Here is a 15,612-nt window from a genome sequence, read left to right on the forward strand (position 1 = left end):
TTGTTTGCGTTTTTCATGGCAAACGTCTGTCAAGGGAAAAGCAAGGTGATAGCCTGCCCCCTTGTGGATGCACAAGGAATGGAACTGTTCTAATTCTTGGTTTGGGGTTTTTTTTCCCTCTCTTGGGGAGAATTTAACACGGTGTTTGTCCCAGTTACAGAGGGAATAAATTATTCACTGAGAAAACATATAGGAAAATCATAAAGAGCAGTGGATACTCAAATACGAGTGGACTGTATGAAAAAAACATGAGTAATCATCCCAATCTTGATTTGGAGTGTACCCTATTGATTGAAGCAGCATGGTGAGTGAAGGAGTGAATTTTTTTTTTAAAGATTATTTATTTATTTATTTGTCAGAGAGGAAATCACAAGTAGGCAGAAGCAGGCAGAGAGAGAGGGAGAAGCAGGCTCCCCGCTGAGCAGAGAGCCTGATGTGGGGCTCGATCCCAGGACCCTGGGATCATGACCTGAGCTGAAGGCAGAGGCTTAACCCACTGAGCCACCCAGGCGCCCCAGGAGTGAATTTTTCTAAACCTGATTTTTCAGGCCAGCTCTTGGCCTCCAGGCCTGGCCTGACATTAGGGTCTGACCTTCCAGAAATATTCATATCCCATTTGGCTAGAAGATAAAAAAAAACTATGTTTATGGTCCAAAAAGATTTAAAAATTATTTATTAGTACTATTGATAATTGTCCATTTCTACCTGAAAGGTGTATTTTATTTTATTTTAGAGAGCACGCGCACGCATGCGAGAGCCGGGGAAGGGACAGTGGGAGAGAATCTCAAGCAGACTCCCAGCTGAGCATGGGGAGGGGCAGGGCTCAATCTCACAACCCTGAGATCCTGACCTGAGCCAAAACCAAGAGTAGAATGCTCAAGCAACTGAACCACGTAGGTTCTTAGAGGGCTGTATTTATTCACCTAAACAAACATTTCGTTATGGGTTGTTACGGGATAGATGGGTCTAGAAGACCAGGAGATGAATTAGCTCTCCCAGAAAGGGTGATCTTAGGTCCACTGTTGAAGCCTGAATTCTGGACTGGATGGCTTCCTGGTATTTCAGATTCTTCCATTCTTTGGGGTTTATCAAGTCCTGGGCTTACGTGGTCTCAGTTTCCCTTTCTGCAAAATGGTAGACCAGATTGGTAATTTGCAAACTGTGTGCTTCTAGAGGTTTCAGAATATTTGATCCAAATTTCCATGTAAATATTTTATCAATCTCATTTCCACAATATTATTAAAATAATATTATTATATTAATATAATACTATTAATATATTAGTATTATTAATTAATATATAATTATATAATAATTACATTATTATTAATATAAAACATTAATATAATTATATTTAATATAATTAAATTATATAATATATTATATTATTAATATAATATTGCATTGGTCATGTTACAAAAGCATATACAAGGATATGATCCCAAGTTGAATGTGTTTGAGGCTGTGAGCATGGTAGTGTGCCCTCATGGAGGAAATTTATACCATACAAAGGAAATTTTCCAAGTTTGAACTCCAAAATACATTTGAGGCAATAAAATACCACTTTTGCTTTTTTTTCATATAGGGATTCTGTGTAAGATTTTACATGTCTGTTTTCACAGGGGGAATTCTGAAGACACTGTACCCCTCAGCCAGCTCATTTGTACTGTAGTCTGTTTATAATAAATTCTCTACAACAGACCAACAGGTGATTTTTTTTTTTAATTTCTTTTCAGTGTTCCAGAATTCATTGTTTTTGCACCACACCCAGTGCTCCATGCAATACGTGCCCTCCATAATACACAACAGGTGATCTTAATACCATAGCTAATACCGAAGCCTTACTATGCCTGACACACTGATTTAGTGGCTTTTCACATATTAACTCTGAAGTCTTTCCAGTGCTCTATGAAGTGGCCAGTGTTAGTAGACCCATCTTACAGTCCAGAACTGGGGTACAAAGAGGTGAATTGAGGTGCCTAAAGAAGTGGCAAACCCGGGGTCCCCTTTTACCTACTCCGGACCTCTGTCACCTCGTGTAGAATCTTCCTGCCCTGGTGTGCACAGGGCACATTCCTGCCTCAGGAAGGAGACTAATGCCCCTTGCCCCGGCTTGACACCATTCCTTCCTCCTCCCTGTTTAGCCAATGCACAGCCATCTTGAGGGTCCAGCTCAAGGCTTATCTCTGGAAAGCACGTTCTAGTTTGCCTGATTCATGGGGCTCCCCCACCTCTCTGGTCCACTGTAGCATTGGTTCATGCTAGGAAGCCTGTTTGTGCAAAGGCCCAGAAGTGTGTCAGAGGGCCTGCAAAAGCTCAGGAGAGGCATGAAGGCAGAAGCAGGGGAGAGAGGGATAATGGTTTTGTTTAGACTTTACCCTAGGGTAATGAGAAGCGTGGAAGGCCATCGGTATGGCTTGACCAGAATGGCATGTGAGAAATGTCACTGCACCTCAGATAACTGATTGGGGTTGTTTGGGTCAAATCTAAGGCTGGGAGAATGGAAAAGAGGCTGCGTTCTAGTGGGTAGGTGAGAGGCGGTGACCTGGATTCAGCAGGTGCGAGGGAGAAAGATGGGTCATGGGACACTTGGTGACTGCTTAGATATGGAGGCTGTGACCTCTGATGTCAGACCTAAAGGTCAGTCATTTTTAGATGCATCGATGCATCTAATTTAGATGCATTAAACATACTTTATTTTTTTAGAGCAGTTTCAGGGTTCCAAAAAAATGAATGGAAAGCAGAAAGATTTCCCCCATATGGCCCTTTCTCCACCTCCTCCTTGTCCCAGAGTTTCCTCTATTATTAATATCTTGCATTAGTGTGGGGCCTTTGTTATCACTGATAAGCCAGTATTGATAAATCATCATTAACTAAAGTTCATAGTTTACCTTAGGGCTCACTCTTTGTGCTGTAGCATTATATGCTTTTTGACACATACATAATGTCATATACCCATCATTACAGTAACAAAGAGTTTCACTGCCCTAAGAATCCTCTGTGGCTCTGCCTGCTTCTTGCTCTCTTCCTCCTAACCTCTGGCAACCACTGCTCTTTTTATCGTCTCCAAAGTTTAGCCCCGACCAGAATGACATATCATTGGAATCATGTCATACGTAGACTTTCAAGGTTGGCTTGTTTCACTTAGAATAATATGCCTTTAAATTTCTTCCATATCTTTTCATGGCTTGATCCTTTCTTTTTATTGCTGAGTAACATCACGTTATATGGATATGCCACAAGTTATTTATGCATTTACCTACTGGAGGACATCTTAGTTGCTTCCAAGTTTTGGCAAGCTGGAGCGAATTTTTGTGTGAACATACTTTTCTAACTCTGTTGGGTACAATACCGAGGAGCGTGACTCCCGGCTCATGTGGTGGTTTTGTAAGAAACCATCAGCTGTCTTCCAAAATGCATCGTCTTGCATTCCTGCCTGCATGAATGAGAGTTCCTGTTGCTCCACATCCTCGCCAGCAGTTGGCATTGTCGGTGTTCTGGATTTGGGCTATTCTTTTTTTTTTTTTTAAAGATTTTTATTTATTTATTTGACAGAGAGAGAGATCACAAGTAGGCAGAGAGGCAGGCAGAGAGAGAGGAGGAAGCAGGCTCCCCGCGGAGCAGAGAGCCCGATGCGGGGCTCGATCCCAGGACCCTGAGATCATGACCTGAGCCGAAGGCAGCGGCTTAATCCACTGAGCCACCCAGGCGCCCCTGGATTTGGGCTATTCTTATACACGTGTGGCGGTATCTTATTATTTTGTGTTTTTTAAGTTTTATTTACTTAAGTGATCTCTACACCCTAACATGGAGCTCAAAATCAGAACCCCAAGATCACGAGTCACGGGCTCTTCTAACTGAGCCAGCCAGGTGCCCCAGTATCTTATTGTTTTAATTTGTAATTCCCTGATGACACACAATGCGGAACAACTTCCTACACTTATTAGTCATCTTGATATCTTCTTTGGTGAGGTATCTGTTCAGATCTTTTGACCACATTTTAATTGAGTTGTTTGTTTACTTACTGTCAAATTTTAAGAGTTCTTTAGACTCATTTCTTTATTGTTTTCTTAGAGTGGGCCTTCTCTCTCTTCCCTTCACGTCTTCTCAGTTCTACTCACTCCCAATTACTACCTGTGGTCTTTCTTCCTGCAGAGAGACAACTCAACACCAGAGAAGCAGGCTCTTTGCTCAGGAGCAGAAAGGATGCTGTTAGAACAGCTCAGACACAGAAATAGAAGACATATTTTGAATACTTAGTTAAAAGCACTAAGTTGGATAAAGACACACACACACACACACACACACACACACACACACACACACACTCTTTCAATTGTAGATTTATGTATACAATGGGAACTGTGAATGCTGGGTAGTGTCTTTTTGCAGTCAAATGACTGGGGAAAAGGCTGTATCCTACAGGCTACAAAACAATCCCCTGAATCGTTGCAAGTCTATTCTTTGGCCACTGAGGTGGAGTGCAGGGTGCGGTGTCAAAACATGATGTCTCTCCTGATTAGATGGGGGCCCTAAATGGGGGGCAAGGATAAGCCAGTGGTGAGAATCGTGGAGGGATTCACAGGAGACACAACAAAGTTGACAGAGTTTACTGACTACACCACAGGAGTGGTGAGTCAGACAACACAGGAGAGGCTGTCTGCAAGGAGGCAGTGGGTGGGGGCTGCCTTTAAAGGGGGAAGGTGAGGAGGTAGGATGAAATAGGGAATTTTCCCTTGTTAACTGTGCCTGGTTGTAAGGAAGTAGTCCATTGGTCAGTTAGGGCCTGTGGATATTTTGAGGTTTCCTCATTGGCCTGTTATCCGGCCGGGTGCTCCCTGTGGGCCCTTTCTACGCCTATTTGCCTAAAAGCAGCCTCTACACAGAGGTCTGATTTAAGTAGTAAAGTACTTTAGGGATAAAACGCAGAATGGTAGATTGAAGGGAACCCTTGAGAGGCTATTTTTAAAGTGACGGGGAGCCACTGAGGATTACTGAGCAGGAGTGGAAAAGGATCAGGCTGCTCCCTTCCATAGCCCATGCTGATTACACAGTAATTGTGCACAGTCACTGAAAAGTCAACAGGATTTAAAAAAAAAAAAAAGAATTGGGGCCTAAATGCTCCATCTTAGGAATTCTCCAAACCCCCTTTTCACTCTTTATAAATTGGGGTTAATTCTTTCCTCCAAAACGGATTGTATAAGATAGTCTGTAAATTACCTAGCATTATCTCATTTAATTCTTAAAACCACCCTTCCTCATTTATTTCTCATGACTCATTTAATTATCCTGTTTCATTTCATTCCCATACCTCCTTGGAACTCTGGGGTGTGGAGGTCTGCTTTATCAGGCTCTTACCTCCAGGCCTTTCTATTTGGTGTATCACTGAAGACAACCATGATGATAATAATTTTTACAACAGGCCAGGCAATTTGTTAAGTGCTGTACCGTCCATCAGCTCACTTAAATCCCACAAAATTATTAATATTCTCATTTAGTTGATATGGACACTGAGATTCACACAGTGTGCTTTGCCCAAGGTCACCCAGCAATTAAAGGAGGCAAGGCTTGTATTCAAACCCTGGCTTATCTAGCTCAACCACCTGTGCTCTTAGCTATTAACTATACAAGCCTTTTCTGTGAGATCTGCTCCCTGGGCAGCCTTCCAAGCACTTTGTCGGGCCTTCTATTGGAATATTGACAGCAGAGCACTGGAATCAGGCTCACCAGTCAGTCTCTCTCACTAAACTGAGTCCCCGAGGGCCAAGATCTTGTCTCGGTCCCCTTTGCTCCACCAGCACCTTGCACTGCTTGGCACACACTGGGCTCTTAATTCGTTCTTTCTGCAAATACATGGAGTGTTTGCTATGAACCACGCGCTACACTAGTCGTAGGGAAATATGACAGTCTTGCCAACAACGACGCCTTCGGTACCGGTATAGACAGAATGTAACATTGGGTAAGCATTATCATAGGTACATACATGTAAGGTACAAGAGACTGCAAAAGTCTGGGCAGGATTTCACACAGATTCATAGAGAAAGGCAAAGAGAACAATTAAAACTTTCTTCTCAAGAACAAGAGGATGCACCTTGTGACCGACCCTTGTAATTTTCTTGAAATTTCCCTTGAGCCACTTCCCTACGTAATGTTTACAGCTCCAAGGGTTAGAAGGCCCACAAATTGGCACTGCAGTAGAGAGGACGCCTTTTGTGGGGGTTACTGAACTCTCAAGGTTACACCTCCCAGAGGGAGGGTTAGGCAGGCAGCTGCACCCCCCCAGAAAAAAGCTGCATTACTGCAACCTTGCGCTAGTCGCCGGGGTTGCCGCATTAGACCAGGACTTGCTTCCTCGGAGCTTGCATTCCGACAGAACATCAGACCGCGGGAGAGACGAGGGCCACTTCCCGCAGGTAGTTACAACCTCAACGAAGCGGTGATCTTGAGCTGGAATTTTGGAACTTTAATAAGCGTGTAAAGAACGAATGAATGACGAATGACCATCGAGCTCGCGGTTGCCAAGAAGCTGAAGAACGTCTGTGACGTCAGGATCGTAATAAAAAGGAGGAAGGGAAAAGAAATACTCAGGATGGTCCGAGAACGGTATTTGCACAGCAAACAAGATGAAAGACGAACTCCCGCCACAGCTTCCAGCGCCCGGACCCCAGGAGAAGCACAGGAGGTGCCGACGGGCGGTTCCGGGACCACGGCTGGGGGCGGGGACACGGGGGCGGGGCTACGGAAGCCGAGCGGGCTCCGAGGTGTCTGGCTGAGGAAGTGTGCGCAGGCCTGCGGCGCTGGGCGGGCTCAGCCCTTCCCTGCTGACCCACGGCGCTCCCACCCACGCCCGTATTTATATTCGCCCTCGCCGGGTTCCGGGGCAGTCCCACGGTTTTAGTCGCTCGGAGTTTTCTGTTGGTTCAGTGCGGTGAGGGACTCACTGCGGCGTGTCGTCGGGCGCCTCCTGGCCCGTTGAGCGCCTGCCCTCCCGGCCGCCCGCGGGGGGATTCGGGCATCAGCCCAGCTCCTGCTCGCGTTTCCCGTCCGGTCCGGGGTTTCCGGGCACCGCTTCGACGGCGGCTTCGCGGGACCCGCAGACCGGGTCGCAGCCCGAGCCCCAGGCGGACGGAGTCATGAGGCACCTGCCGTATTTCTGCCGCGGCCGGGTGGTGCGGGGCTTCGGCCGCGGCTCCAAGCAGCTGGGCATCCCCACAGGTGAGCGCGGAAGGTCGCGGGGCCCCCTCTCCCCGCCCCGGCTCCCGGGGTTGGGTCCAGTGGGAGCCGGGACGTCAGACGCGGGACTTGGGGCTGCCGGCAGAGGTGACGCCCTTTCCTTCGCTCTGTTCTTGCTTCGTTGAGGCGGAGGACCTTTGGTCAGATTGAGAAAGTCGTCCTTACCCACGGCTGGGGGTTACCGGGTATCGGGCTGCAGGGGTGGTGAGGGCAGAAAGCCGAGCTGAGTTTCGGGATCCCCCTTTCCCGCCTCTTTATCCAACCAAGCTAGAGCTGCCAGGCATGGCACGCGTCATCCCCATTAGGAAACGTAATGTGAACCAGATTGGTTAAATTTCCAATTTTCTTGTTTTCTTTGTATGTCTGGTTAGCAATTGGATGAGAATCAGGTATCTTTTTTTGGTCTGTCTACATCGGTTTCAGTAGTCAGGACCTGATTGTGTGAATATTTCATTCTTAAAACTACATACCAGGGTTGTCCCTGGTCTTTGAGTTTGGGACCTAGCCGCGTGTATTTTGAAAATAAGAATCGTGGGGCACCTGGGTGGCTCAGTGGGTTGAACCTCTGCCTTCCGCTCGGGTCATGATCTCAGGGTCCTGGATCGAGCCCCGCATCGGGCTCTCTGCTCAGCAGGGAGCCTGCTTCCCCCGCCTCTCTGCCTACTTGTGATCTCTCTGTCAAATAAATAAATAAAATCTTTAAAAAAAAAAAAAAAGAAAGAAAATAAGAATCGTTTGAAGAGCTTCTGAACCTCCTTAAGAAAGACCAGGTCTGGGGGGGCGGGAAATAAAAACAACACACAGCTGTTCATACACCTGTTTTCATCTACCTCAAGAGCGTGTGTGTCTGTGTTTTTGTTTTTTTGGAGAGCTGTATACATTTAATTTTCTTAACCTTGCCAAACGAAGAGGAGAAAAAAGCCCATGCCAGACTATAGAATGGTGGGATTGATAACCCTAGGCAGGATTCCAAGAAATTTATGAGAGTAATGATTTAGGCTAGGCTTTGTGCGATTTTTATAAATATTTGCTATGAAACTGTTAACACTCAGAATATTTATTTCTGTTATTTAGCTAACTTTCCGGAACAAGTAGTTGATAATCTTCCAGCTGATGTATCCACTGGCATTTATTATGGCTGGGCCAGTGTTGGAAGTGGAGACGTCCATAAGATGGTGGTGAGCATAGGATGGAACCCATACTACAAGAATACAAAGAAGTCTATGGTAAGAATTATATTTAGGTCTGTCTCTGAAAATGGTGTAGTAATTTAACGTAATACTCAGTATTAGATGCATATAGAAATCATCAGTGGTACTCACAACGTAGTCCAAATTACTAGAATTTTTGGCAGTTTTCTTGAAGGATTTTCAAGTGAAGTGTTGAGTTACTGTTTGGATTAACTCTTCATCCTTTCACTTTCAAAGTGAATCTTACAAAATAAAGTGAGTCCCTTGTAAAAGAGGGAGTATAATTGGATTGTGCTTTCTGATCATTCTGTTAGTCTCTGCTTTTTCATTGGAAAGTTAAGTTCATTTACATTTAAGCCAATGACTGGTAAGGAAGGACTTCTGCCATTTTGCAGTTTTCTATAGGCCTTACAGCTTTTTTGTCTTTCTTCCATTACTGCCTTTTGTTTAATTATTTTTGTCGTGACACATTTTGATTCCCTTATTTCCTTTTGTGTATCTTCTATAGAATTTGTGTGTGTGTGTTTGTGGTTACCGCGAGGAGTGCATTTAACTTTCTACAGTTATAAAATCTATTTTGGATTTATGACAGCTTTAATAGTCATAAAAACTCACAAATTACATCCTTATACATTGTGTGCCCAATAAAAACAGTAATATTTTTTATGCATTTATTTTTTAAATCATGTAGAAAATAAAAAGTGGAGTTTCAAGCCATAATTGCAATATTAATTTTCATAGCTGTCCATGTGTTTACCTCCACTGGAGACAAAAGCGAATTACTTGGGGCACCTGGTAGCTCAGTGGGTTGAACGTTGAACGTCGGACTCTAGATTTCAGCTCAGGTCATGATGTCAACATGGTGATATGGAGTCCCTTGACAGCTCTGTGCTGGGCGTGGAGTCTGCTTCAGATTCTCCCTTTCCCTCTCCTACATTCCCCCTCAAAAAAACAAATGAATTACTTAAGAGCATGTTTGAGAGATAAAGTTGCACTTGCTACAGTTAATGTAGTTCCTTCATCCTTTAATTACTTGCTCACGCTGCTGAGATAGAACTGCTTACTCCATAGACGGTGCTATCTAATAAAATTGCAAGGTGATGCTTTTTTTTCCCCCCTCTTAAACTACTTGGAAGGTGTACCTTCTGTTCTTTTCGCAGTACCCATGCCACTTAAGAGCTTAATATGCTAGATAGGGCTGGATCTTGGTCAGGTTAAGTGTGTGGCAAAAACAGAGTAGATCTAAATTTAGTCCTTGAAGAGTTTGCAGAAGCGTGTCACAGTTGGAAAACCATAGGGCTAAGTTTTGGTACAAACTGTAGATATGGCCCAGAATTGCTTAACATTGTGTTCAGTATTTCTTAGTTTTGAGTATTAAGGATGTGGGAATTATTTGGAGTAGATAAGGAAAAGAACTACTGAGAGAATACAAAATCGTTTTCTGTAGATGGGGAGGAAATGAAGAGGAGAGGGAAAGCTATTCTATGGTAAATTTCAGGTTAACAGGACTATGACTGTAACAAGCCGGTGAAGGAATGCCCAAGTCCTGCCAGAATTAGAAGAAACTCAATTTTCTATTGGTAGGAGGTTCATACTTTTCAGGTTTTATTTTTTTCTTTGGTTGCCAATACCGGGCATCTACGATGTGCCTGTTTAAGTCGTTTCCCCTTTAAAAAAAAAAAATTGGGTTGATTCTTTTAATTAACTCAAAGAAGTTCTTAGTATGTCTGAGATCTGATTGCTTTGTTGTCATATGTATTGCAAATACTGTTGCCTTCTCTATTGCTTTTTTTGGTTTGTTTTAATGGTGTGGTGTCTTTGAAGAACAGAGGTTCTTAATGCTAATATAATCTAATTCATCATTTCTCTTTTATGGTTAGTGCCTTTTAATAGCCCATTTAAGGAAACTTTGCCTACTCCAGGTCATTACGATACTCTTCTTTGTTTTCTTCTAAAAACTTGTCTTAAACTTTTCTCATCAAATTGGTTTTTGAGTATGGGACAAAGTAAGGGTCAAAATTAATTTTTTCCCATATGGCTACTGAGTCTGCGCATTTATTGAAATATCGTTCTTTCGTGACCGCGCCACAGTGTCACCTTGGTCATAAACCCTGTGACTTTATATGCGTGAGTCCGAAATGTGCTCATACAGACTTGGTGTCCTAGTCTGTCTTTGGGCCATTACCACACTGTCTGTATTTCCGTAGCTTTTATGATAGGTCTTGATATCTGACTGTGTAAGTCTTCTACTTCTGTTTTCAAGATTTTGGAGGGATAATTTGAACCTTCCACATTTCCTTACAAATTTTGGAATCACTTGACACTTTCCATCATCAAAAAAGCAAAGGAGCGCCTGGGTGGCTCAGTGGATTAAGCCGATGCCTTCCGCTCAGGTCATGATCTCAGGGTCCTGGGATCGAGCCCCGCATCGGGCTCTCTGCTCAGCAGGGAGCCTGCTTCCCCCTCTCTCTCTGCCTGCCTCTCTGCCTGCTTGTGATCTCTCTCTGTCAAATAAATAAATAAAATCTTTAAAAAAAAAAAAGGCAAAAAAACTAGGATTTTGACAGGGGTGGCATGGAATATGTAGATGAATTTAGGAAGAGTAGACATCTTTACCGTTTTTCTCAGTGATGTTTTATAAGGATCAGTGTTGATGGTTCTGTTTTAAGTATCACTTCACGTATTAGATTTTCTAAAGTCTTGCACAAAATATGCCTCTATCTCTTAAGTTTCACGTTTCTAGATTGTTTAAAGTTCTCTGCATCCATCCTAGTCCAGTATCGGCCGTCTTCTGTATTTGTGTGTTCTGTTAATTGGCTCTCCTGCTTTTGGATTTCTCTGTAAGAGTCTCCTAGAATTCGGATTGCAGATCATCATCTACCTCCTCCACCATTTTGCTTCGACCTGTCCTGTACCCATTTGTCAACATCGTTCCTTGATCAGGATCCCACATTGGCGCTTCTGCCTGCATGTCAGCCTTCAGCTCTGCCTCACCCTCAGAGGTTTCCATAACATGGTGTGTGTCACAGACATATGGATCCTGATTAGCCTTAGAAATGGTTCTTTTAATAGTAATATCTCTTAATACTTTGCTCCTTACTTGGCAGTGTCTTGACATGGGTGTTTGTTTTTGTTTTTTGTGGGTTTTTTTGCTTTGATAAGACTTAATCACTCTGCATGTTAGTTTTTTTAAGGATTTTATTTAAAATTAAAAGCAATCTCTGCACCCAGTGTGGGTGCACCCAATGTGGGGCTCAAACTCACAACCTTGAGATCGAGTGGAGTGCTCCACCGACTGAGCCAAGTAGGCACCCCTGCATGTTAGTTTGTGTTTTTTTTTTAAAGATTTGATTTGAGAGAGAAGGAGCACAGAGGGAGATTGAAAGGAAGAAGCGACTCCCTGCTGAGCAGAGAGCCCAACATGGGGCTCCATCCCAGGAGCCCAAGATCATGACCTGAGCTGAAGGCAGATGCTTAACCAACTCAGCCACCCAGGTGCCCCCCCAACCTTTTTTTTTTTTTTTTTTTTTAAATAAAAGCAAATCATACCAGATTTGTGGTATAACATCTGCCTTACTTAGTTATAATGTTTATATGTAAGGTCAGGGGCAGGAACAGGACTGATGAAAGAATTTGGGGAAAAAACTGCACTTAGATTATAACCTGTCTTTAAAAATTTATTAAGGATTGCAGCAGCTCTTTCTGCCCAGGAGTCCTGTCCCCGTGCTTTAATAAAATCACCTTTTTGCACTTAAAAAAAAAAAATGTATTAAGGGTTGATTGTTTCATTTAAGTTACGCCCACCATATATTTCAAATTTTAGATACTCTGTAATTTCATGGTAATCTTTTTCACATTTCTTAATTCTAGGAAACTCATATCATGCATACCTTCAAAGAGGACTTCTATGGGGAGATCCTCAACGTGGCCATTGTTGGCTACCTCAGACCGGAAAAGAACTTTGATTCTTTAGGTAAGTTGTGCTTAGGTCTTCTTTTGCCCTTTTCACAGGTGAGGAAATTGGCAGAGAGGGGGTAAGTAATTTGCGTAGGGTCACATCAGTATGTGGTGGAGCCTAGATTCAAACCCACCAGGCTGACTGCTTCTCTCCCAACAGTGTGAAGTTAGTGAAATCTTTATTTCCTTCTCATATTTTAAGGAATAAGTGAGAATGAATGCTGAGAGGAGTAATCGTTGCTTTGCAGTGCTTGAAGTGTCAGAAACTAAATTGGTACTTGAAGCAAGTGGTATCAAGTATGTTAGTATAGCGTGGCTGTTTCAGTTCTACTGTACAGTTTGATAAATGTGGATACCGAAGAGGCTTGATCACGAGTATTTGTTCCATTTGGTGTTTGTGACATACCTTTGTGCTAATGCCTTTCTCTAAGAAATTGCAAGAGGATCAGGGACGTCTCTTGCAGACCATTGACTTTTACTTAAGTCTGGAAGAAGGGATGGAACAAACATTTACTGGGCAGCTGCTCTGTGCTAAAGACGCTGCCAGCCTGCGGGTTTTTAGGAGTCCGAACAAAGGGGTAGTAAGAGTGTAGCAGCAGTTTTTCATCGTTTCCCTGCTCTGTTCTCTCTGCAGAGTCCCTTATTTCAGCAATTCAAGCTGATATTGAGGAAGCTAAGAAACGACTAGATTTACCAGAACATTTGAAATTCAAAGAAGACAATTTCTTCCAGGTTCCTAAAAGCAAAATAATGAATGGCCACTGATAAAAAATCACCTTATTCTTATTCATTCATTTACTGTTTTCTAATATTTTACTGCTCATAACTCCGTCGTTATATTTTGAAAATCAGACATTTTCTTACAGCTGTGAATTAGTTTAAACAGGACAGTGTCTTTACCACGTTATGTTTCAACCATTCAAATCAAACCCATCATGCTATAGTGCTAAAGTGATTCATTTTAAAGATCAAGATTCTTTTTGATGTAATATGTTGATTAAAATGTACCACTAGAAAGGTCGTAAGTGTCTTAAAATGGAAATGAAAATGTATGTAAGTATGGGTAAAAAGGCAGGTCACGAGATTTGAGATGGGAACTAGTCATTCTCATGGTGCCCAGTAGTACGTATGTGCTTGGGTAGTGTGCGCTGCTCAGTAGGGGAGGCTTAGCAAAGTAAGTGTATTCAACAGAGGTGTGAGAGTTGATTATAAACCTAAGGGGGAAAATCCAGACTTTATATTTTTGATATTTTGTGCATTAATGTATTGTTGCAAACATGTAGACATGTGAATTTTTTTTCTTTTGTGTGAAGTAGTTAGTCATTTCCTTTATGAGGTCAGATCATTGCACTGTGTTCATTTTGTTTTACTGCTGCCTCAGTTCTAATTGGTCTAGACTCCCTCTCCTTGTCATTTGTTTGTTTACCTCCTGAAGCGGTAAAATGAGTGTTTTTCTAATCTCTAGCTCTCATTTTTGTGTTGTATGACACTTCTCCGTTTTAAGAGCAGATGTTCAATATTTTTCTTGACTTTGGTTCTTTTTCCTTGGAACGATTATCGTGTCCTTTTTTTTCCTATCCCATTTAGAAGCCCTACAACTAACCGTTCATTTAGACAAAAGATTGCATCTGTATCTACCATTCCATCCCTTCACTATATAAAGTGATTAAGTGCATATCTGTATTGCATTTTAGGAAAAATATCCCCAAAACTTCATTAGGTTTCCTCAAGTTTAACTGAGCACACAGCAGTTCATTTGTATATACCAGTTTCTTAACACAAAACATTTGTTTTTCCCCCTAGGGAAACCATTTAAGAGCCAATTAAATTATGAAAGTTATTTATTTTTAATGTAATTACATATTCCTGAGCAAATATAAACTGTTGGAGCTGTGTACGCACAATGTAATTTAATGCTAAACAGTGCTTGTACCTTGGGGGAAAGGCATAAATAATCAAGTTTTAGTTAAATAATCCTCATACTCTGCATTTTTTCTTCCTCCTAACAAATAATTTTCGGCTACTTGAGACTCTGATTGGCAGAAAGTTGAAATCTTTGGGTATTTAGGAGATTAAGATTACAGATTGTTTGGGCCTCTGAAACAGTACATGGCATTATTATTCACTTAAGTACCAGATTTGGAGTGGGGAAGGGGAGCAGAAGTATAAAGAAGGTAATTTTTAAAAGTAACTCATTATAAATCATTTTCCCTGATCTGCATAGAGAACAGATTTTAAGAAAAATGTAGGGGCGCCTGGGTGGCTCAGTGGATTAAGCCGCTGCCTTCGGCTCAGGTCATGATCTCAGGGTCCTGGGATCGAGCCCCGCATCGGGCTCTCTGCTCCGCGGGGATCCTGCTTCCTCCTCTCTCTCTGCCTGCTTCTCTGCCTACTTGTGATCTCTCTCTCTGTCAAATAAATAAATAAAATCTTAAAAAAATATATATATAGAGTATTTGGAAAAACACCTAAAACATCTGGAGAACGGGGAAGCATGGATAAATTCAGCTGGATTGTATTTTGCTTTTTGGTTTATGAACTTTTGGCAAGCAAGGTAGTATGTGTCTTTCTTTTATAAAAAGATTGAGAAAATATAATTTAACGTTAGAGATGCTATACTTGAAAGAAGCCAGTTATTAGTGACTTTAGAAAGCAAAGATAAAAACAGACACGGAAAGTGTAAAAACAGGTTTGTGTTTGAATAGCCTGCTGCTAATTATGTCCTCATTAAATGTGTGAAGTTTGATATTGTCACCTTACAATTTGAAAATCGTATATTGTGAGGGGTAAGAGTTAATAGTGTCTATACTTCTTAAAGTTTTATATTAAGTATGTATTATAAGAAATGGCAGTAGTACCATTTTTGATTAATCTGATTTCAGGCCTTGAAATAAATCTTATCTAAGTGATGTTTCTTCCCCCGTGTCAGTTTGTCTGTGTGTAGGTTCCTCATTTGCCGCTTGGTGGTCCCTTGCCGGTGTATTCGAGGGCCTGACTGGCAAGTTGCTGGGGGCCGCTGCAGGGGGAACCTGCCGTGCATGGTAGTTCTAGAACCAGGGGCTTTGCCTCGACAAGCCCCTGCTGATGCCTGCAGCACAGGTTTATTTGGAGAGCATTCTATTCTTTTTTTTTTTTTTCTTTCTTTTAAGATTTTATTTATTTATTTAGAGAGCACAAGCTGGGAGAGGGGCAGAAAGAGAAAATCTCAAGCAGACTCCGTGCTGAGTCCAGA

General features: G+C 42.3%; 1 protein-coding gene across 1 annotated transcript; it reads left to right on the forward strand.

The window, feature by feature from the left end:
* The first annotated feature begins 6,837 nt into the window (after nucleotides 1-6,837).
* Nucleotides 6,838-15,290, forward strand: RFK (riboflavin kinase). Its single transcript, XM_046023549.1, has 4 exons — nucleotides 6,838-7,215; nucleotides 8,308-8,459; nucleotides 12,294-12,396; nucleotides 13,015-15,290. The coding sequence occupies exons 1-4, from the start codon at nucleotides 7,134-7,136 to the stop codon at nucleotides 13,143-13,145; spliced, it is 468 nt and encodes a 155-aa protein (XP_045879505.1). The 5' UTR covers nucleotides 6,838-7,133; the 3' UTR covers nucleotides 13,146-15,290.
* The last annotated feature ends 322 nt before the right edge of the window (nucleotides 15,291-15,612 follow it).

The sequence above is a fragment of the Meles meles genome, chromosome 11 (assembly GCF_922984935.1).
Source record: "Meles meles chromosome 11, mMelMel3.1 paternal haplotype, whole genome shotgun sequence".
NCBI lineage: Eukaryota > Metazoa > Chordata > Mammalia > Carnivora > Mustelidae > Meles > Meles meles.